At 42.4% G+C, this 23,248-nt stretch overlaps 1 protein-coding gene across 1 annotated transcript in view; it reads left to right on the top strand.

Annotated features, from left to right (window-relative positions):
• The window catches only part of VPS26C (VPS26 endosomal protein sorting factor C), a 52,515-nt gene that overhangs the window by 22,006 nt on the left and 7,261 nt on the right, over positions 1-23,248 (top strand). Inside the window, exons 2-4 of the mRNA XM_007183763.3 lie at positions 15,352-15,495; positions 16,606-16,755; positions 22,382-22,462. Coding sequence (XP_007183825.1) covers positions 15,352-15,495; positions 16,606-16,755; positions 22,382-22,462 — 375 coding nt within the window. The remainder of the gene's footprint in view (positions 1-15,351; positions 15,496-16,605; positions 16,756-22,381; positions 22,463-23,248) is intronic.

Here is a 23,248-nt window from a genome sequence, read left to right as displayed (position 1 = left end):
TTTGAGCCCTGGTCCAGGAAGATCCCACATGCCACAGAGCAGCTAAGCCCATGCGCCACAACTACTGAGCCTGTGCTCTGGAGCCCACGAGCCACAGCTACTGAGCCCATGTGCCACAACTACTGAAGCCCACGTGCCTAAAGCACATGCTCCGCAACAAGAGAAGCCACTGCAATGAGAAGCCTGCGCACTGCAATGAAGAGTAACCCCAGCTCGCTGCAACTAGAGAAAGCCTGCGTGCAGCAACGAAGACCCAACACCGCCAAAAATAAATAAAATAAATAAATTTATTTTTTAAAAAATTAATCTATGACAAAGAAGGCAAGAACATACAATAGAGAAAGCACAGTCTTTTCAATAAGAGGTGTTGGGAAAACTGGAAAGCTACACGTAAGAGAATGAAATTAGAACATTCTCTAACACCATATACAAAAATAAACTCAAAATGGATTAAAGACCTAAATGTAAGACCGGCTACTATAAAACTCCTAGAGGAAAACATAGGCAGAACACTCTCTGACATAAATTGCAACAGTATCTTTTTGAATCCATCTCCTAGAGTAAAGGAAATAAAAACAAAAATAAATGGGACCTAATTAAACTTAAAAGCTTTTGCACAGCAAAAGAAACCATAAACAAAAAGACAACCTACAGAATGGGAGAAAATATTTGCAAATGATGCAACTGACAAGAGATTAATCTCCAAAGTATACAAGCAGCTCATAACAGCTCAATATCAGAAAAACAAACAACCCAATCAAAAAATGGGCAGGAGATCTAAAAAGACATTTCTCCAAAGAAGACCAGGTGGCCAAAAGGCACATGAAAAGGTGCTCAACATCACTAGTTATTAGAGAAATGCACATCAAAACTACAATGAGGTACCACCTCACACCAGTCAGAATGGCCATCATCAAAAAGTCTACACATGCTGGAGAGAGTGTGGAGAAAAAGGAACCGTCCTACACTGTTGGTGGAAATGTGAACTGGTATAGCCACTACGGAGAACAGTATAGAGGTTCCTTAAAAAACTGAAAACAGAGCTACCATATGATCCTGCAATCCGAATCCTGAGCATATATCCAGAGAAAAACATAATTCAAAAAGACACATGCACCCCATGTTCATTGTAGCATTATTTACAATTGCCAGGACATGGAAGCAATGTAAGTGTCCATCAACAGGTGAATGGATAAAGAAGATGTGAGATACACACACACAATGGAATATTACTCAGCCATGAAAAAGAATGAAGTAATGCCATTTGCAGCAACATGGATGGACCTAGAGATTATCATACTAAGTGAAGTAAGCCAGACAAAGACAAATATCATATGATATTGCTTATATGTGGAATCTAAACAAATGATACAAATGAACTTATTTACAAAACAGAAATAGACTCATAGACATAGAAAACAAAGTTATGGTTACCAAAGGGGAGGGGTGGAGGGATAAATTAGGAGTTTGGGATTAAAATATACACACTACTATATGTAAAATAGATAACCAACAAGGACCTATTGTGTAGCACAGGGAACCATACTCAGTGTCTTGTAATAACCTATAATGGAAGAGAATGTAAAAAAACAATATTTATATATATGTGTAACTGAATCACTTTGCTGTACACCTGAAACTAACATGATACTGTAAATTAACTATATTTCAGTAAAAATTTTTTACAAGGATTTCCTTTGTCTTTTATTGTCTGTTTTGAAGAGACAGTCTACTCTCTCACTCGTAGGCAGGAGAAAATTCAGGCTCAGAGAAATGGAGCCTTTCTAAAGGTGATGGAAACTATATCTTATCCTTCATTTCACAAACTACAGTGAATGTTTCCTCATAAACAGCTCAAGAAAATGAACAACATTGTTTAGAATAAAGATTCCACTCCTCCCCGCCGCAATTCTAAGCAATGAGACTCTTTTATTAAATGAAATCTTATCAATTAGCATTCTGAAATATTAATCTTAATAAATATAATATCCATTAAAATAGTTCATTTTATAAGCAGATAAAAGCAGAACTTTTTCATTTGAAGTAATCCCCCAACTCTGCCCTCCCTGACTCTTCCTCAAATCCCAAAGTGGCTGCTGAGGCATCTGCACACATCTGAAACTAACTGAAACTAACTACTAGTTGTAGGATGTAATGACTAGCCAGAGCCAACAAGGTTGAAGTTTTTCATATCATCCCATTTTATTTGATTTTATGCTAAAACTTACAGGCTCTGTTAACTTTTTGATATAACAGTGCATGCAACCAGGCTTAAAACATTTTGCTTTTATTTATTGGAGGATTTAAGTCAAAAAAAGGTAGGCTTCTAACTCCATACAGATCATAGACCCACCATCCATGAGTACCAAGGTTACCCATGGACTGACCATCCTTGGTTAGGCTTCTGCCAGTTTCCTCCTTGAAACCTGCTCACCTGGGGTTCTTGGGCCAGTAGACCCAGCAGAAGCTGATGGAGTCTGTCCTTCACTGTTCTCCCTGGTGTTTAAACTCATCCTGGGAAGGGTAGTATGAGATTGTAGGTAGCCTTTAACTCTTGATGGGAATCTGTACCTAATTAATCTATTCTGACCTTGGATTTCTGATGCCCAGAAAGAGCTTGCCCCTGAGGAACTGGCAGGGTTACACCAGCTGTCCTCCCAGCTGTTGGCAGGTTCTTGTGTTGTATGACATTGGCACTCATGCTTTCTAATGACGACTGGGTTCCATTAATCCTCACTACCCTGTCCCACCATGATGATATTCTTACTTAGGCTTACAGTTGTACTGTCACACACTAGGCATGACGTCAACCAAAAACTGGCCCTTCCTTTGTTTCATCAGAAGAGATCGTTTAAGACCATTACTCTAAAATGCAGATCATAATCTTTGGGAAAGGAGCACAAGTCCCATCAGTGAGGAAAGTAAGGGGTAGATGGGCAGAAATTCCCCTCTTCAATAATAATCAGGAAAAAAAACTTTTTAAAAATTAAAAAAAGATATAATAGTGTCCATTTGTTTTGGATATTTCAAAAGAGTTTATATTTGTTTTGTACATTAAAAAAAGTTTTCTTGTAACTTGCTGAGAACATTCAAGTAATAGGAGGGAGTATCAGATGAGAAGTAATATTCTGTGTCCCCCCTTCACTGCTCTGTATGCATTTCCCAGGACTAACGCTCCACACTCCCAGCCTCTGCTGCGGGATGGAACGGTGGCCCTGGGAGCTGCCGGGCCAGCCTGAAGCAGGGAGGCTGCACCTGTGCTGGGCAGCACGTGACTGCCCTGAGCTCTCCTGTGAGCTCCTGCTTTCAGCAGCCCTTGGCGTGGCCTAGTTTGCTTCAGGGCTCACCTCTCGCCCTCTGTTCCTGGAGTTTGCCTGTGCCTTGGATTTGGATGATGCACTGTCGGTCTCACTCATACTTGAGTTCCCTCTGACTGGTATTCAGTTTGGTGGTGGTGGTTCGTTATGTAAGTGTTGGGCTGGCTACTCAGAGCATTTTCTCTGGCCATCTGCCTGTATTCCACGGTCATTACTTTGGCCTGTAATCAGGCCATCTCCCAGACGCCTCTGCGGTCAGAGCTCCCCTAAACTCTTGGGTTTATAGTCTGGAGTCTTTGCATTCACTGAGGCCGATAGTGCCAAACAAGTATCAACACTATAAAGTTTCTGTGAGTTTTAATGTTATTGAAATCTGAAATCTAGTCATCTGTGTTAACTCATAATTTTGCTAATATGTAGTATCTAACACCTGAAACCACACAGCACACCAAGATTCGATTTTAATATTCCTGCGCTAAAGACCTCATATTTACTTACTCTTATTAATTTTTATTTTTCTGACTAGTGTTGGCAATCTCATTTTGCCCCTTTCATCTAAACTTTTATTCAGGGGCTCAGGTTTCTTTTCCAGACTCTCGAGAAAATTTCAGAACTAGGAATTTCAGAGATGGCTCCATCAGACAATAGCTGTGATCTTTGTCCGCCCGTTTTACCGAGTATCCAGACCTATCCTTGTGCTCTACTGACATAGAAGAAACCTGCTTTGTTTTACCATATTAGTACGCCATCAGAATGCAGTACTGAAATGTAAGCCCGCTGAGAACAAGGGCTTTACCTCTTTTGTTCACTGCCCTGTCCCTGGCGCCTGGAACAGTATCTGATGCATGGTGTGCATGCCGAAAATATATGTTGACTGAATGATTATATTATTTCTACTGTTTTGGCAGTAAGTGTATGTAAGCCACACAAATTAGTATCTCAGTATTTTGTTACAGTTCCATTGCTAATGAACTGCTTGATTTTTACTTAAATATTAATCACTTTAAGAATATGACCCTGTTGTCAACAAGGTAGGACAATTGTTTTCCTTTCTATACTTGATTATCTTTGTGAGTTTCTTGATTGAGGTATATCACATACAATAGATTGCTCTTTTCATTGCAAGTTTCTCTGAGACCTTAGCCGCCATCACAGTCAAGATATGGAACAGTTCTGGGACTCCCCCAAATTCCCTCGTGTCCTCTGTACTCAGCCTCTTCCCCCACACCCGCCCCAGCCTCAGGCAAGCACTGATCTGGTTTTAACCCCTATAGTTGGCCTTTTGCAGAAGGTCACATACGTGACATAAATACGGTTATACGACATGCAGCCTTTTGAATCTGGCCTTACCACTTAGCATAATGCCTTTGAGTCTCATTCAAGTTGCTGTGTGTGTCAGTAGTTTGTTCCTTTTTATTGCTGAGTTGTCTTCTCTTTCATGGATATACCACTGTTCCTCCATTCGCCAGTTGAAGGACACTTGGGTGATGATGAGTGAAGTTACAAGAAATATTTGCGTATAGATTTTTGTGTGAACATAATCTTCGATTTCATTTGAGTAAAATCTAGGAATGGGATTGCTCAACAGCATTGTCTTGGTTTTAATGATAGATTGGAGATGATGCATCTCTTCAAAATTCTCCTTTCTAGAACCTTAGTAAACACCACACAATATTGGCCCATTACTTAATATGTGGAGAAATATCTGGTGATTGTTCATTCTGTTTTAAAACAAGATGGAAAACAGTTGTTTTACAGAAAAATGGAGATGGGGACACCTAAGAAGTTGAAATCTCCCCAATGGGTCTGATTTCCCTTTTCCAACCAAAATGGGTCTCTCAGTGCCCCTAAGAAGGACTCGAGTCTTTCAACGAGCAAAAGTCCACTTGTGTTTTCCCACCTAGCTCAGTGATTTACCTTGTGATTTTTTTTGTTAGTGAACTGCTTAACACGTTTGATTCACTGTAAATGAAAGGGCAACTCACTCTTGGGGTACAGGATCTCTAGACCAATGTGGTATAAGAATCCCAGGCGGTTCTAAGAGTATCGCTGAAACGTTAGGAAGGAAGGACTTGTTCAGAGACTCAGAGGACTCCTGGGGACAACAGTGGCTGTCGAGGGTCCTCATGCTGCTTGGGACCATCAGAAAGGAAAATATTAGAGAGAGAGCGGCTGAGGCATTAACTCAGAGACTTTTACTTCGCTAGCAGTTTTGTTCAAGTCCAAAGTAAGAGGTAATCCGGAGAATGGGACTTTCTAGCGTACAATCTTTAGATCTTTTCCTGAGGAAGACCACTGTGCCCTTGGGTCATCAACATTTAAGGGGCTAGAACTTTGTACATTTTTACACTTAGAGGTCACCCAGTCTGGGATTGATCTTATTTTAAAATTGATATGTTATGTTACCAGTTAACATCAGTGCAGATGGTTTAAAACTCATGAGTTCCAGAATGGATGCGTCTGCCCTCCTTTGTCCATCAAGGTCCTCTCCTATGGGGCAACTAAAAGCTCTCGATTTCTCGTCATTTCTGCCAAAGATATTTTATGCATATACAAGTAAATATATATAAATGTTCTTTTTCTCCCCATTTTTCACAATGGTGCAACATGCAGCCTTTAAAAAAAAAGAACATCTATGCATATATGTACTAATATGAATATCTCCAAGATATTAAAGGGAAAAAACACCATTTTCTTATTGTTGGAATTTAGGTTGTTTACATTCTTTTGTTATTACAAACAATGTTGCAATGAGTAACTACTGTTCATAATCATTTCAACGTGCAAATGTCTTTGAGGAAAATTCCTAAAAGTGGTATTGCTGGGCCCAGGTGTTTGTAAAATGTTTTCGGTTTTGCCAAATGGCCCGTACAAGATTGTGGTATTCTCAGCTACCCTCAGCAATGTATGAGCGTGCCTGTTGCCCCCTCCTCTACCATAATATGATCATATATTTTGATCTTTGCTAATCTGATTAGGTGGAAAATGGTACTTAGGATAGTTTTAATTATCATTTATGTTATCATTGATATTGAGCATTTTTTCATGGGCTTAGGAGCAATTTGCTTTTCCTTTTCTGTGACCTGTTTTCATATCATTCAATTTTGCTATTAGGTTGTTAGGTGGTTTTTGTTTTGTTTATTTTTTAGGAGTTCTTAAAATATTAGAGAAATTAGCCTTTTACCTGTTATATTAAGTTGCATTATTTTTCTAGTTTATCATTTATATAAGTGATGTTGCTTATAATCACCTTTATGTAACAAACTATTTTTGGTTGTATTTGTAGTCATTTATTATTCAGAGTTTTGAGTCATTCTTAGAAAGGCCTTCCCCACTTTGATATGATAAAAATCATTCTCTGTGGTTCTAAAATTTTGGTTATTCAATTTTTACATTTAAGTCTTTGATGCATTTAGAACTTTTTACCTGCAAAGGTTTGCAGTATGGATCCAACTTAATTTTTTTTGCCCGTTTTCTGGATAATTTTTCCCCCCAGATCTCTGGCTGGTTTTCCAGTATTATTTAGTGAATATTCCAACTTTTCCATCTGGATTTAAAATGCTTCGTTTATCTTCTATTAAATTCCCATATATCTGGGTTTATTTCTGGAGTTTCCCTCGTTCCATTGATCTTTCAGCCTGTACATGCCCTGCACCACACTTTGTAAGTTATTGAGGTGTTATAATATCTCATAGGGCTAGTCCCCCTCATTTCTCCTCATTTCAAAATTTATTTATTATTCCAGGTGAGTTTTAAAATCAGCTTGTCTAGTCTGTCTCACCCCAGCCCACCTGTAAAAAAGAAAAAACAATTCTGATGTTGTTTTCTTTGGATTATGTTACCTTTATAGACTGAAAGTAGACACATAAAGGGTGTTTTTAAAAACATGGTGTGGCTTTCCATTTGTTTCTTTTGTGCCCTTCAACTATGTTTTAAGTTTTCATCTTCTAAGGGATTTAGACATTTCCTGTTAAATTGATTTATAATGTTTTAACTTTTTGTTGGTTTTAAAAAGAAAGTATTTTCTTCCAGTGTATCTTCTCATTGATTGTTGTTATGTACATGTTGCCTTATTGATTTCTGTATATTAATTTTGTACCCAGCTATCTTCCTTCCTGAAATTCTCTTCATGTTGATAGTTTTCAGTAAATTCTCTTGGGTTCTTTCAGACATGCAATCATGCCATCTACAAATAATGATAATTTTGCCTCCATTTCAGTCCATACTTCTTTCTCTGGTTTCATTGCATTAACTAGTACATATAGTACGTTAATAGTGATGATAGGGGTCATCCTTGTTTTATTCCTGACTTAAATGCAATGTATTTCATTTCCCATTAAGTTTGATGCTGGCTTCTGGGTAAGGAAATATCCTTCTATTCTTATTTTACTAATAAGAATTTTATCAAGAATGGATATTAATTTTAGCAAGTGACTTTTTAGCATCTATGGAGATGACTATACGATTTTTCTCTAGAGAGCTATTAATAGTGAGTTGTAGGGCTTCCCTGGTGGCGCAGTGGTTGAGAATCTGCCTGCTAATGCAGGGGACACGGGTTCGAGCCCTGGTCTGGGAAGATCCCACATGCCGCGGAGCAGCTGGGCCCGTGAGCCACAATTGCTGAGCCTGCGCGTCTGGAGCCTGTGCCCCGCGACGGGAGGGGCCGCGATAGAGAAAGGCCCGCGCACCGCGATGAAGAGCGGTCCCCGCACCGCGATGAAGAGTGGCCCCCGCTTGCCGCAACTGGAGAAAGCCCTCGCACGAACCGAAGACCCAACACAGCCAAAAATAAATAAATAAATAAATAAAATCAAGTAAAACTTTAAAAAAAAAAAAAAAAGACTGCATAATCTCTTTAAAAAAAAAAAAAAATAGTGAGTTGTATTAGTAGTTTTTCTCAACAGTTGAGCTATCCATACATTCCTGGACTAAATCCCACATGCTTATGGTGTAATATTCCTTTAAGTTGCTACTGGATTGTATTGCTAATATCTTATATAGGGCTTTTGCACTGGTATTTATAAGTGAGAAAAATCTAGTTTTCTTTTTGTATGGGTGTGTTGTGTGTATAGATATTGTCTTACTGTGGTGTCACTGATATATTTGCTTTATTTTTTAAAAGAAATTCTTTACTTTTCTGTGTTTTGGAGTAGTTTAACATTGGAATTTTCTGTACTTTACACATTTGGAAATGATCTGTGAAAGCCTCTGGGCCTGGTGCTTTGGGGGGGCTTATGTATAACTTTCTCTGATTTTTCTATGGTGATTTATTTGCTTAGCTTTCCTGTCTCTTTTGGAGTTAGTTTGGGTAAATTACATTTTCCTAGAAAAGTAATTCACTTTACCAACTTTTCAAATTTACTTATATGCAATTGAACAATGTGTTCTTTTATTCTTATTTTAATTACTGCTATATCTTTGATATTTTTTATTTCTCCATTAGATTAATAATTTGCTTTGCTATTTTTTTCCCTAAAGAAAGACCTGTTGGACTTACTCCATTCAGGGGGTGGAGGTCAGCATGTTGTATATTGAGTTCAATTAGTTATACTTTATTGATGTGTAACTAAGGTGCTTATATCTTTTCTTCTTTTTGTCCTCTTTTCCATCCTGGCTAAGGGGGGTAAATTAACATTTCCCACAATGAATGTGTTTTACTCAGTTTTCTCCTTGTATCCCCTGTGGTTTTTGCTCTGAGTGTTGATGCTGTGTTATTTGATCCACAGATAGTGATGCCACATGTCTCTCCTGTGGGCTGTACCCTTTAAAATCATACAGTGCCCTTCTTTGTCTGGTTTAATCCTTCTTTCTCAGAACTCAGCCTTGTCTGATATTAAGATTACAGCCCGCGATTTATTTCTTCCATTTGCTTCATATACCTTTGCTTATCCTTTCTTCCTCAACCTTTCCAAATCCACCCTCACCCCTGCCGTTTTTAGGTGCTCCTTTGTCGTACAACATAAAATTGGGTTTTGCTGTGAGATAAAATCTGAACGTCTGTTTTTTAATAGGTATTAATTTAGCCTGTTTATTAATATGACATGTTTGGCATTAATTCTGCCACTGGTGCTATGTTATCATTTGAGGGATTGGGTTTTTTTTAACATTTAAAAAAAATATTTATTTTATTTATTTATTTGGCTGCGCTAGGTCTTAATTGCGGCAGGCAGGCTCCTTAGTTGCAGCTCTCCAGCTCCTTAGTTGCAGTATGCGTGTGGGATCTAGTTCCCTGACCAGGGATCGAACCTGGGCCCTCTGCATTGGGAGCACAGAGTCTTAACCACTGTGCCACCAGGGAAGTCCTTGGGGTATTGTTTTTTAAGTAGCTTTTAGAACATCTGCCTCTCTACAGTCTTATTTGCTTTATGTTGTTTGTATGATCTTCTAATAACTTGGAGTTTTATTATCATTCTTATCCTTACAGCTTTTTATTGTACCCTAAATCTTCTCTGTTTAGATGTTATTTATTAATTCTCTACTATGAACAATGATGAAATTAGTATAGTTCCTCTTCTTCTCCCTTCTCTTCTACCAACTGATCTTAGTTATTTACAAATATTACCTTTATTGGTGTTCAACTTGCTAACTTTATTTGTACAACATTATTTGATTTATTAACTTTAAATCAGCACCGTGCAGTAGAACTCTCTGTGAAGATGTGAATGTGCTGTTTATCTGCCCTGTCCGTTGTGATAGCCACTAGCCATAATGTGGCTTGCAAGCAGTTGAAATGTAGCTAGGGCAACTGAGGACCTGAACTTTAAATTTTCCTTAATATTAATGAATATAAATTTAAGTTTAAATAGCCACATATGGCTAGTGGCTACCGTATTGGAGAGCATGGTTTCAATGATAACGTTTTTAAACCCCAGCTGTCAAGGACAAGGAAACCGCGTACATTGTACTGCCTCCCACTTTCTAGCCCCTTAGTTGCCCACCTGGTGTTATTCAAGTAGTTTCTGCAGTGTCAGGACGTGTATTTTGCACTCTGCTCTCACCATGAGCATCACGTACCTCTTCGTCTTATTCTTTCAGTTGAATGGATCCAGTCCCCACAGTTGGTTCTTTTGATGCAGGGTTTCTCTTGAAGAGTTATAGTTCGCTATCTAATCAGTTCCTCAAGAAGGCTTTTTATGCAGTGCTCCTTGGGGTTTTGTTTGTTTGTTTTTGCACATTTACTACTTCTTTTATATGTGAGCAACTGTTTAGGTAAGTATAAAACCCTAGTATCATCACGCTTTGTTTCCTTGAGCATTGTAATGAGTATTGCTGTACTTTCATTTTGAATTGTATTTTGCTCTGAAGAAGTCTGCTTTTCCCCCTCTTGTAAGTGACTTTTCTTTTGCCTGACTCCTAAAGGATTCTTTCTTTTTTTAAGTAGAATAGTTTTACTAGAGTCTATCTTTTTCTTAACTGTTCCTAATCCATTTGCTTTTTCAGTATTTAAAAATTACATCAGTAAATATGTTGTGTTCCATTATTTCAGTTTTCTTATTTGGGAACTTCATTGTGCATATGTTGGATGTTCCTCATGGTCTCTTGTATTTATCTTTTTCTCTGGTGATTCTTTTTAATTCTTTCTTAAATTTTCACAAGATTTGTTTGAATTTTCTCATTTCTGAGAAAATTTTGAGCCCCTTTCAGTTTCACCTCCTTTTCTGTGATGGTTTTGTTTTCTGAGCTTTTTTTATATTTTTTATCTTTTTCTCACCATCTTTTTTCTCACCATCTTATCCCTGAACTCTCGTAGCTCTGTCTTGTGTTCATCCCTCATAGAAGCAATTGCATCATTACATTTAAAAATTCACGGTGAAATGCATGTTCAGAGTTTCCATCTGCTTGATGATGCTGTTTTTTTCTGGTGGGGAGTCATTTATTCATTTGTAAACATCGAGTGCCTGCTCTTGCTGTCACTCTACCCTTGTGGAGTTTACATTCCAGGAGTACAGATGATAAGTAAAATAGATAAGCACTTATGGAGTATTTTAGAAGGCGACAAGTGCTGCAGAGCAAAGTTAGGGAGGGGGGATAAGTGAGTGTTGGAAAGGGGGTAGTGCAGTTTTAATAGGAGTGGTCGGGGAGTCCTCATGAAGATGCTGTCATTTGAGCACCAACTTGATGGAGAGGAGGGAGCGAGTGGGAGAGAAAAATTATCCATGGTCCTTGTTGAAGATGGTAAAGCAGACTTTATTCAGGGGGGAACTGTTGCGATAGATGTAGGGACCACTGCAGTGGGGTCTTGCAGAGGGGGAAAGAGGCTCAACTCTGAGTGTAGTGTAGGCAAGTGGGAATTATTGCCAGGGAGCAGAGTGGTGGGGGGGTCGCTGGATGGAAAATCACTGAGAAGAAACATCAGGAGGGTAAAGGAATAAACCAGCTCACAGGGTTCTTGCTGAAGGCAGGCCAGGTCCATCAGCCGCCCCCCGGGGCCAGGAGAGGTGGAGAATGAGGAACCTGGTCAGGTGTTGAGGGTGATGGATATGGAGGATGGTTAAACTGACCTAACAGAATTCTTGCTACAATCGGACAATGCAGAGAGGAACACGGAAATCAGAAGCCGAGGCCTAGTTGAAAAAGAGCTCAAGAGAGGCTGAGTAAAGTTTGGTCAAGGAGAGGGTCTTTGTCACGAGCCACGTGGGTTCTGGAAGAAGAGCATCCAGGTTGGGGTGGAGGGGTAGTGTGTGCATGTGTCCCGAGGCTGGATGAGCAGCCAGGAGGGTAGAGAGGAGAGGCTGAGGGGGAGGGTTTAGAATCCTTGCATTCCTGGAATAAACCCCACTTGATCATGGTGTATGATCCTTTTAATGTGAGGGGAGGGCTTAGAGATGAGGTCGCACAGGTGGGGCCGTGGAAGTGACTGGCATTTACCCTGTGGAGTTCCTGTATGTAGAAGAGCCACGTGGTCTGCGCTTTGTGTGTCCAAGCACCTCTGCTGGTTCTCTCAGTTCCTCCTTCTTGAAGGAGATGGTTTATTCCTGGCCCGAGCGGGCTGAGGTTTGACGTGTGAGTCTCTCTAGCCTTTACCCCCGCCCCCCGTAGGTGAGAAGCAGCTGGGGGGCGGGTCACGGCTCCTGCTTGCCGCGTGGGGCGTCGGGAGGCTCCCTCCCAGGTGCCCGTCACCTTCCAGAAGCGGCTTTTGACTGCGCGGCCCCTGCTCATCTTCACCTATTTCACGGCACTTAGCCGTCTCCTTGCTTCACCGAGAATGGCGTTTGTGGGTTTGTATCTTGTTCTTGGGTGATTTCCAGGAGGCCGGGCGGGGGCGATGCTGACTCGACGCCGCCGTCCTGCAGCCCAGAGCCCTAATTGTGGGTTTGGCATTGGATTCCCGAGAACAAAGAAGAAAAGAGCTGTGGAGTTCGCTAGCGGCCTCTTCTGTTTAGAGAATACAAAGTTACAAGCCGCAGCCTCTCAGCCCCCTCGGGAAGCCTCGGCGGTGGCTTCTGCGGAGAAAGCCGGCGGCCCGTCAACCGGGGAGAGCCGGAGCCTTTGGGCGCCGCCGCTTCTGGTTTGGCTCTGGTGCTGGGTTCCAGGCCTTCCTCTGGCCTCGGCTCCTCCGGGCAGAGCCTGGAGCCCCCCTGCTGCGGGCTGGCCGCGGGCGCCGCGCGGGACGCACCCCCCCCCCCCCAGGGCCCGGCTTCTCCCGATGCTGGTGGGAGCGTGGCGTCTGCGGGTCCCCTCTGAGGGCCACACGGGCGGGCATCTGTCTCCTCGTGTCGGCTGCACGCACACGAGTGCGGGGCCTGCGTCTCTCTGTGTTCCTTAACCTTTCTCAGGGCAAGGGCCTCCTTGCTGATGTGACAAAAGCCATGGCTCTTCTCCCCCCGAAAATCAGCACACACTGTACATTGTTTCCGGGGGTCATTGTCATCCTTACGTCCAGGAGGGGCTCCTCTTTGAAATCATGGCCCTCAGTGAGGGACCCCCACTTATCACGTCACGGTACCAGCGAGGTACCCTCGCTCTCCACGGCCCTGATCTTCTTTTCTCCCTGTTGAGCCTTCTAGGTGGAAGTCTGAGCGGGAAGTTCTTGGTGAGGTCTTGGGTTCTCCTTAATTTCAGTTATACAAGTTATCCTCTCCTCTCTCACCAGGATTAACCAAGAATTGTCTGGTACACCTAAAACAAATACAGTGTTGTGTGTCCATTATACCTCAATTTAAAAAAACAAAAAGAAGTGTCAGTCGTCTTCTTACCATGGGTCTAAACTCTTTGTTGAAATATCTGTTTTAAAATTCTTGGCTCCATGGGCTGTACTTGGACTAATTCTTTACCTTCTTATGTTGGTAGGAATTGAATGGACCTGTGTATTGTTAGAATGCCTAATTTATCTGCAAATATTATATTAATTTTTTATTCTCCCTACTATATTTCTTAATTGAAATCAAGGAATGACAAAAGAATCATAAAATATTTACTCTGCTAATTTCCAGGGTACTTCAATGCTTTTTCCTTCTTATGCCATAGGGATTAAGGAAGGAAACAGTTCTATTGATGTCGTGGTTATAATATGGTATTCAGTGGTCAGCCCAGATCCTGTTCCCATGAGATTAACTGAATACCTTACGATTAAATAGAAGCAGAACCAAGTACTATTGTGTTGTTTAATTGATAAAGTTCATGAAATTGTTTTCTCTGATTTTAATTCTGGGACATACTAGTAAAGCGTATTTCTTAAAATATACTAGTGGATTTCAATTCTTAAAAATTAAATTTTTAAATTTCATTTAGGTTGTACAAAAATTAATAGAATTAATTTTAATTAAATTTAAAAGTAAAATTAGTATTTCAGAAAGGTTTTCATTTAAATTCTCTTACGAGCTTCTTATGTTAAGAACAAAATGAGTTCTACCCCTTGAATTCTGCTTAAAAGGGAGCTGAGAGTGTTTGTTTAATTTAGACTTCAGGGTTTTGGGATGGGGAATGGGAAACAAAGCCAAAATACTTAGCATATTTAAGGGACATAGAATAGTCCCCGCTCCCAAAATTTCACATAATATGAGAACTTGGTGAAAGTTTTTTCACCAGATGACTAGAGAAAATAAAAGGTAAACAGATTTAAACACCAGGAGGACAGATTTTTTTTAATGCTTTGATCTCTGGGGCCATTTTTAATTTTTGTTGTTTTTCTTTTTTTCGTCTTTTTGTCAACAGTTCTTCCATCACATTACCATTTGAGAACAGTCACAAACCGTTTCTCGAGGTCATTTCAGAAACAAGTTGTTTTGTATTTATTGTGGATTTCCTTTGGTGGGTGCTAGTTAATCTCCTCAACTTCCTGCTCCACACAAACCCCAGTTGCAACTTGAGACCATCAAGTCCACGGTGACAGGAAGGAATGTAGTTAATGTCCATATTCTATGACTCAGTGATTATCTCCAGAGAAGTGAATGGATGCTCTGTTGTGAAGTCTTTCTTAAATGATTCATGAACCAGGGAAATCTGGGCTCGACTGTCCACCAGCGGGAAGCAGGACACAGAGGGGCTGGGGGGCTTAGTGAAGGGCCATGTGGCCATCGGGTGGTATGTCCACAACCTCCAGGCCCCCCACGAGGCTCTCTGGGCAGAGGACACCCGGCCAGCAGCCGTGCTCAGTTACTCATGCGTTTGACAGTGTGTTATCATCTTAGTCAGCAAAATTGAGAAAGAACCTAAAGAAAAGGGTCTTATTGTGTCATATTCCTTCTGAGGAGATCATCATACACGCTCCTGTGTAATGGTCTGTGAATCTGCCATTCCCCCAGGCCCTTCTCTTTGCCCTTTTGAAATCAGACATTTGTTTGGATTCTCCAGCGGGAACGAAGGTGTGTCTGGAAGGCGGTGATGGGATGAGATTCCTCGCCCCCGCACCCCCAGGACCCCCCAGGGCTGGCCCTTCCCCATCCTGGCATCCAGGCATCTGGTCTGTGATAAGCACTCAGTGAGTGTCTGCATCTTTGAACAAATTGATGGTTACGGAGGCTGACTTTGCTAGTAAACCAGGTGGATGAAAGAGCCGTGCTAACGTGTTGGGTGGCTGTCTCCCCTCCCCCAGGAAATGCTCTCTGGGGTGGTGGTCGTATCTGGGAAGGATTCGGTCCAGCACCAGGGAGTCTCCTTGACAGTGGAAGGAACCGTGAACCTCCAACTCAGCGCCAAGAGTGTGGGTGTGTTCGAAGCATTCTATAATTCTGTTAAGGTAAGAATGCTTGCGTTGCACGTTTTTAGTTCGTTTTTCAAATGTCTGTGGTGGTTTTCACTTGCTGTCTGGCTCGTTATTTGTCGCTATTTTGCAAGGAATGGTGGTAGTCATACTTTTACTATTTACTAATCAAACTGAAAAAACATTCAGATGTTTTGATTTTGAATATGTTCTGTTATTGAAAGTCTGCTTGTTTTTATTCCCATTAGATAGGATTAGGGGGACTTTAGGGGGGACTAATTTCAGCCATTAAAGAGAGCAGAGCTCTCTGAGAAGTTGTGCCTGGGCCTTCTGGCATTTACCTTCCTAAAACAAAACTGTTATTTTAACTGTTATTTTAATCCAGCTGCTGTTGGATATAGCATTCAGGTAAGATGCAGGTAGAGCCATTCTTTTCTGTCACTTAAAGTTCTATGTTCTAGAAAATGAACTCTTTTTTCTATACTTATAGTTTCCTTTTCCTGAAGGACATATTATTAACTCTTTAAGTTTTGAGGGGGAAAGAGTTGAGAGGAAAGAAAGGTTCATTAAAAGTATTCAGATTCAGGGCCTTCCCAGGTTTTTCCACAGTTTTCTTATTTTCTTCCATCGACACTTAGAGACTCACTTCAGAAGCTGTGGATTTTCTCAAAGTGATTGTAAATCAATGGCTTAGAGTACCTTAACTAAGTAAGGTGCAACACCTGCCTTTTAGGCAGGTTCCAAGTGTGAGTACTGTTTCCCTCCCAGGGCCCAGCCAAGGAGGCCTGCACGGGTGCCCAGGGCTGCACGAGGGCCCCGCACCTTGCCAAGTGCCGTGCACGTCTGCTTCACTCTGAAGGTGGAGGTGCCCGCCGGAAGGGTCGTTAGGATAGTCAACTGATATATTTCGCGATAAGGGATGGAAGTATATCAGTTCACTTCCTACTGTGCACCAAACACCTAAGCATCCAATCCTGCAAATGAACCAGAGATCTTGGGCCGACTCACCGCTGACAGGGCACCAGGATGGTAGCGGCCGAGGGCTGGGGTGTGGTGTCTCAGGAGATTATTTAATAGACACAGTAACGTGAAAGAAAGTACATCCAGAAGTGCTTGTTGATGGACTGACTTGGGTTTTCTTTACAGCCCATCCAGATTATCAATAGTACCATCGAAATGGTGAAACCAGGAAAATTTCCCAGTGGCAAAACAGAAATTCCTTTTGAATTTCCTCTGCACGTGAAGGGTAACAGAGTTCTGTATGAGACTTACCACGGCGTGTTTGTCAACATTCAGGTGAGAGTTTCCTCATCCTGTGTAGCTGACTTCACAACTTTTCTTCTGCAAAACAGCTTGGTCTTTCTTTCACTGAAAGTTCATAGTTGGACCCAAGAATTTAATACTGTATTTATTGCTGAGCCCTCCCATGTATATTCTCTATTGATTTCTCACTTTGCCCTGCAGAACATATTTTATGTATGACCATTATCTTTGATGGGGATCTAGGAGGACCCAAGCTGTAGCTTCTTTCCAAAATTCCGTTGTTTCTTTGGGGCTCAGTTCAGGCCACACTGACACTCTAAGGGGTGCTTTTATTGTTGGTAGTAGACATGCTCTCACTTCTCTCTGGCACCCACACTAACTCGTCTATTTTATACGTATAAATATCTCTTTGTTTCATACCCAAAGGCTCCCGCTCTGACATAGGCTTGTATTCTTTATTGAACAAACCTTGTAAATGAGGGGGAAGTGGATTTATGACTTCCCGTCTACCTCCGCTGGTTCAGGGTTCTTTCACAGTCCCTATTGTTGTCTCAGGCGCAGTTTGGAGTCATGACTCAGAGCGAGAGAAAGAGAGCCTTTCCTTTATTCAGCAGAAAGAAAGGTACTTTTGTGATATCAGCCTTGCAGCGGTTCCCCTGCTGGATGAAACAAAAGTATTTTGTCTTATGTATGTGCAAGAGGGCTGGCAGTTAGGAAATTTTTTGATTTATTAATTTTTAGCTGATAATTTGGTCTTGGTAGAGACCATTCCCCTGCTTAAAATATAGCACTTTTAAAATAAAAATCCTCCAAACACTTGTGAGAGTTCAACCAAAGGTTTGTCTGTATGTGAGTTTTATGTATGGCCTAAGAGATCGGTCAAGAAGAAACTCATGTAGTATGATGTACTCTATCGCAATAAATACCTTTCTGTAAAGAAAAACTTTTCTAGTCCTTTGTTATCGGTGCACCTGTTTCAGGCAGTAAATATACTGAAGGCTTTGGGCAGCTCATAAGAAGTAACAGTAAAGTGTCTAGGTTCAAAGGAGACCCCTCGCATAGACATACAGATCGCTGCTGTAGAGACCCGCATCCTCTGACCAGCTTTCTAGGTTGGGAATACTTTCACCATGGAAGAAAGTATTGCCTTTTTACTTTTTAGCAAGACTGAAAATATCTCAAACGTTGCATTTTCAAAATTATTTTTATTCTCTTGCCAGAATCAGCATCAACCTGCTTTACCCACACAGTAGTTCTTTGATGCTGCTTATTTAGTAAAAGAAGCATATATTCATTAGAAACTGAATAGAATAACATCAGATTTTCTGTGGTCATACTTCTTACTTGCCACTTTCTTTTCCTGTGCTTATCATTCTTGTTAAAAGATTAATTTGTTTAAAATAAAATTGGAAATCTCACGCTTTTCCAAATATTGCCAAGAAACCAGACAGGTATACATACAAAACTTGGGTTCCTGTGTAGCTGTGTGTAAGTTGGAAACTAGTTAAAATGCAAAAGAAGAGTTAACATGTGGTTAATTCTTTAGTAAGGTGAATAATCACCCCAACCCCCTTTATTTTGGTCATCAGATTTTACCACTTTGAGGGTTAACCTCAGAATGCTACAACTTGGAATTCTGCACCTCCCCAAATATCTCATAAATTTCTGAAAACGTAGAGATGTCTTCTCAACCTCAGATTTATAAGAGCTTGTCACCTTAACACTTACCACTAGATTCAACATTTATTAGAATTTTGCCACCTTGTTTCATCTGTATTTATTTTTTTTCTGAATCATTTCAAAGTTAGTTACAGAATCTTGACAATTCATTTCAAAATACTTCAATATCTATCACCAAAAAATAGGGACATTCTTCTACATGATCCCAGTTAACTATTTTCACACCTATCAGAATGAATAAAAATTCCCCAATATCATCAAATTCACAGCTCTTATTCAGATTGTCATTGCTTCTTTCGAGAAATATACTTCTTGAGAGAAACTAGGATTGTAGCATCTTGATCTCTTTTTCATTCGTCAGTTCACTCATTCACTCAGTCTCTAGATGGGGCTTTTTCTAGCCTCCCTGTTGGACAGTGGAGCAGGTGCCCTGCAGAGAGGTACCACACAGGGCGTCGCCTTCTCAGTGCCATCGCTTATCGAGCTTCCCGTGAAGAGTCCCGGGTGCGTGACTTGCGATAGAACGTGTTGTTGTTGAGCCCTAATAACATCTTTCTCAAATTATACGGGTGCAAAGACATTTTACATTTATCCTCTGAATTGTGTTGTAGTAACATAATGTAAAAACAGGAAAAGTCATAAGACAGAATAAAGGATTTAAAATGTAGCCAGTATTAAATTGCCAACTTGCAGGGGCTGGTTTCCTTGTAACTTCTTACAGGGCTTGATCCTGTTTGCTCTGATCCTTCTTCTCAGCCACGTTGCCTCCATCTCTCACCGTTATGAGTAGATAGAGCGCACAGGAGGCTGTCAGCCTTTCTGGTCGTCCTCTGTGCAGCCACTTTTTCCTTTAAAAGTTGTTTAAATCACGGGGAAGTTTTATTATGGTTGTTTTGCTCTTGTGGCCATACTAGCAAGGTTTTATACTCTAAAACACAAAACACAGCAGTACCAACATGTCTGCTGAAATTGTGTATTCAGAATTAAATGACGGAGATGCTCGTCCTCCTTATTCACAGTGGAAATATCCTTTCCAGGAGTCTGCTTTAAATCTGTTGACACGTGTTTTCTTTCCTCGTTCCTGTCCTGTGTTTACTGACAGTCGAAAAAATCAAATCTTGAGAGTTCCCTGGCGGCCCAGTGGTTAGGACTCTGTGCTTCCACTGCAGGGGGCACAGGTTCGATCCCTGGTCGGGGGGACTAAGATCCTGCATGCTGCGCATCCATAAAAAAAAAAAAAGATCGAATCTTGCACCTCCTTTTGGAGCCCTGCTCAAGTCTGACCCTCCTGACCCCCTCTGACCTCCTGTAGCTCACACCATGTAGATCACTCCTTAATAACTGGGAAGGATCATGATAGAGCGAAAAGATCCAGGGCTTTGCAGCAGACAGATCTGGGCTGGAGTTACAGTATTGCGTAAAGATTCAGAGGATGGGTTTCAGCAGCAGGCAGGCAGGTGTAAATTCAGATCCCACCTCTGTGACCCCAAGCAGCCCTTCATGACCCCTCTTCCTGGGGGGTTGATGAGGCCTTGGTGTGAAGTACTTAGCGTAGTGCCTGGCACATAGAACATGCCAAGTAAATATTTTCTGAATGATTAAATAAATGAATTAATGGTGACTATCCTTATATTTTGTCAACAGTTCTTACATTTGATTTGTATTATCAGAATTAATTGAGAAAGTACATGTGAAAGAACTTAACGTGGGACTTCCCTGGCGGTCCAGTGGTCAGGACTCCACGCCTCCACTGCAGGGCCCACGGGTTCCATCCCTGGTCCGGGAACTAAGATCCCACAAGCTGTGCTGTGTGGCCAAAAAAAAAAGAAAAAAAATTTAAGAACTTAACACAATTCCTAAAACATAACCTCAGTGTTTTTCCTCTTTTCTCCATCTTTCTCTCCTTCCCCTCACTTACCACCAGCTGCCTTATATTACTAATTATTGCTTTCACACTTAAAAACCTTCGGTGACCAAACGTTGGTGCCCGTTACTCACACTCTCTCATCTGCAAGTTATAGAAATCCAGCTCAAACTGGCTTAGCTAAAAAAGGGGTATTGGATCATGGAACTCTCAATTCCAGGGGACCGTCTAGGCCAGGGCGGACACCGGTCAGCCTCCAGCTCGGTGTTCTCGGGGGCAAAGCTGGTTGTTGGCCGGCGGCCGCAGGCTTACACTCTCCTGGCCTGGCAGCCCCAGCAGAAGGGACTGTTTCCCGTGGCCCAGCAGCAGTCCTGCCTTTCTGGTCACTTCCACACTCCCGTGGGATGGGGGGAAATCAGCCCTGCCCAAAGCCTTGAGACTGAAAATGAGGAAGGGACGTTCCCACTGGGAAAACGATCAGGGAGACCAGGCAAAGCCCGAATAAAATGCTGCCCGTTCTAGGCAGCGTGTGGGCTGTACAGGAGAAAGACAGTGGACATGCATACGTGCATGTATATATTGTGCATTATACACACAAACATAGCATATACATATATGGTACAGCCCTCACTGAGCTTGCCTGGTTGGGGAGACCAGATTGAAATCTCGATAGAGAATATCTATATCTATATCTCTGTATATATATATGAAGGCCCTTGCAGACAAAGGATGATTCTTTTTTTTTTAGTGTTTTAATCTCCCAGGAGTACCTTGAATACATAGCAGCTTCTTGTTTAACGTGGACAGATTGGTCATAATAGTTGTAGCTTCTTGTCTCAACTGTGCATATAGTTCCAGTTCTACAAATTATTTTAATGTTTTTCTCAGATGATTAAAACAACAGCTCACTTTATCAAACATATGTTCTGTGATTTTTTGTTTAAGATTAACTTTAAGACGGTGATCGTGCTGTAGAAGTTTGTTACCACACAGTCTCTCGCGGACAGGGCTGTGAAGGAACAGTCTCAGGTGAAGCCGAGCTTTCGGCTCGGGGCCCATCGCAGCAGGTGCACCGGCAGTGGCTAGTTAGAAGGGCGGCACAGGGACAGCAGAGGAGCTGAATACGGCCAAGTTCAAAGCAAGCGTGATGCTCCGTCCCTTTGCTGTCCACGTTCTCTTGCTCGCAGGATACGTCTGTGCTGGCAGATGGGGGAGGGCCGAGGGGAGGAACAGGACTGGCCATTGGGGAAGCTGGCTAACGGACTCTGGGGCTTCCTTATACGCTTCTCTTTACGTTTGCATACGTTTGAGTTTTCTAAAATGACAATTTTGCAGACACTCTCCCCTCTTTTTTCCTCCTGTGAGGAAGAGCTCATTTTGAGATGCCCTGGAGGCCCGAGCTCAGGACTCTGAGCCCTGTCACTAGCACCGCTTCTCTTCCCCACGTGGAGCACAGCTCTGCCCTTGCCCCGGCGCCCAGCGCGGTGCTGCCCACACAGAGAACCCAGCGAGTGAGAGCGACCTGGGGGCTGACCCACGTCTCCCAGGTTGGCCTGTGAAGTCTAGATGCCGTCCAGGGCTTTGCAGTCCTGCTGCCTGTGTTTTCTCATCCTTACTACAAAACAGCGCCGTTTTACCCAGAGCTGCTGTGTGCCGGGCCTTGGCTTATCACACTTTACCTCGTTGGGGCCTCACTAAGGTAGTGTTAGAGAGCAGGAAGCAGAAGCTCAGAGAGGTTGTGTTACTTGTCTGGGCTCACCCAGTAAGGCCGGCGACCGGATGTGAGCGAGCTTCTGCTTCTGCAGGCCTGCTTTTCCTGCTCTGCCTCTCTGGTCTTTCCTGTGTTCCAGGTGAGACTCTGCACCTGTGTTCCAGGGGGTCCAGCTACAGGGTGGCCATGGGAATGGGCTGCAGAATAACCTTAAAGTGTTTTTTTTAATAGCAGTGTTTTTGTTCTGAGCATTAACTCCCCCTATTATGTATATTAATTTCATATAACACATTAATTGGACAAAGTTTCCCTAAATATGTTGACTGACTTGCCTCTTTGTAAGTAATTCCAAGATGAAAGCAAACCATCTAAAAGGACGTATCCTCCTCTGCCTTTCCCTCCAGTATACCCTGCGCTGTGACATGAGGCGGTCCCTGCTGGCCAAGGACTTGACCAAGACCTGTGAATTCATCGTTCACTCTGCTGTAAGCTGCACTCGGGGGCTCTGGGCTCAGTAATAGGAATCTTCTGTGGGGTCTGGGACTGGACCCCACTTACAAGCAATAAGTTAGCCTGGTAGTGTTTCGTGCATGCTGGGGAGAGACTCGGGACTCCTGGGTTAGAGACGGGACTGTATTTCTCCCGGCGTGGCCGGTGTCAGCATGTGTGTCATTCCCCTGGGCCAGAGCCCTGTGGGGTGATGCCACGGGCCCAAAGGGGCGCTGCACCTGAGGGGTTTTTTGCCGCAGCTGCGGAGCCCCGAGCTGGGGAATCCGCCTTTGTTACAGCAGGCAGTGAGCAAGCCTGCTCTCTGTCCTGGAGGGAGACATCACCTCGTCCCTCAAGGCAGCTTCAGCAAGCAGCTGGGAGAAATGGCCCAGCCCAGGGAAAGAAGGCCAGGGCCTTGCATTCTCGGCCTGTGCAGCAAGAACGTGCAGGGATGCCCGGGCCGGGCTGGGGAGCCTCTCCCGACACCTTCTGCTAGTACTTTGCAGTGACAAAGTGTCCTTAAAGATCCCTCTCACGTGCCAGTGCTGCAGGTGACATGTGGTGGTGAGTAGTCATGCCCACGGCCCTGGATTCCTTTGTGTCTCAGCCTCTCCAGGTCCTTTGGGGCAGGGCCTTTTACACTATTATGAAACGTCCATGGGTATCTTTTAGTGATGATTAAGTGAAAATGTAAGACAGGTTTCTTGTGCATAAGATCGGCAAAATCACTGATGCACTTGCATCATTTTTGTGACTTTTTAGGATTTCCAATATTTGTAGTT

Source organism: Balaenoptera acutorostrata, chromosome 4 (genome assembly GCF_949987535.1).
Source record: "Balaenoptera acutorostrata chromosome 4, mBalAcu1.1, whole genome shotgun sequence".
Taxonomy (NCBI): Eukaryota; Metazoa; Chordata; class Mammalia; order Artiodactyla; family Balaenopteridae; genus Balaenoptera; species Balaenoptera acutorostrata.
The sequence above is the reverse complement of the archived record's forward strand: the minus strand, read 5'-3'. Positions and strand labels throughout refer to the sequence as shown.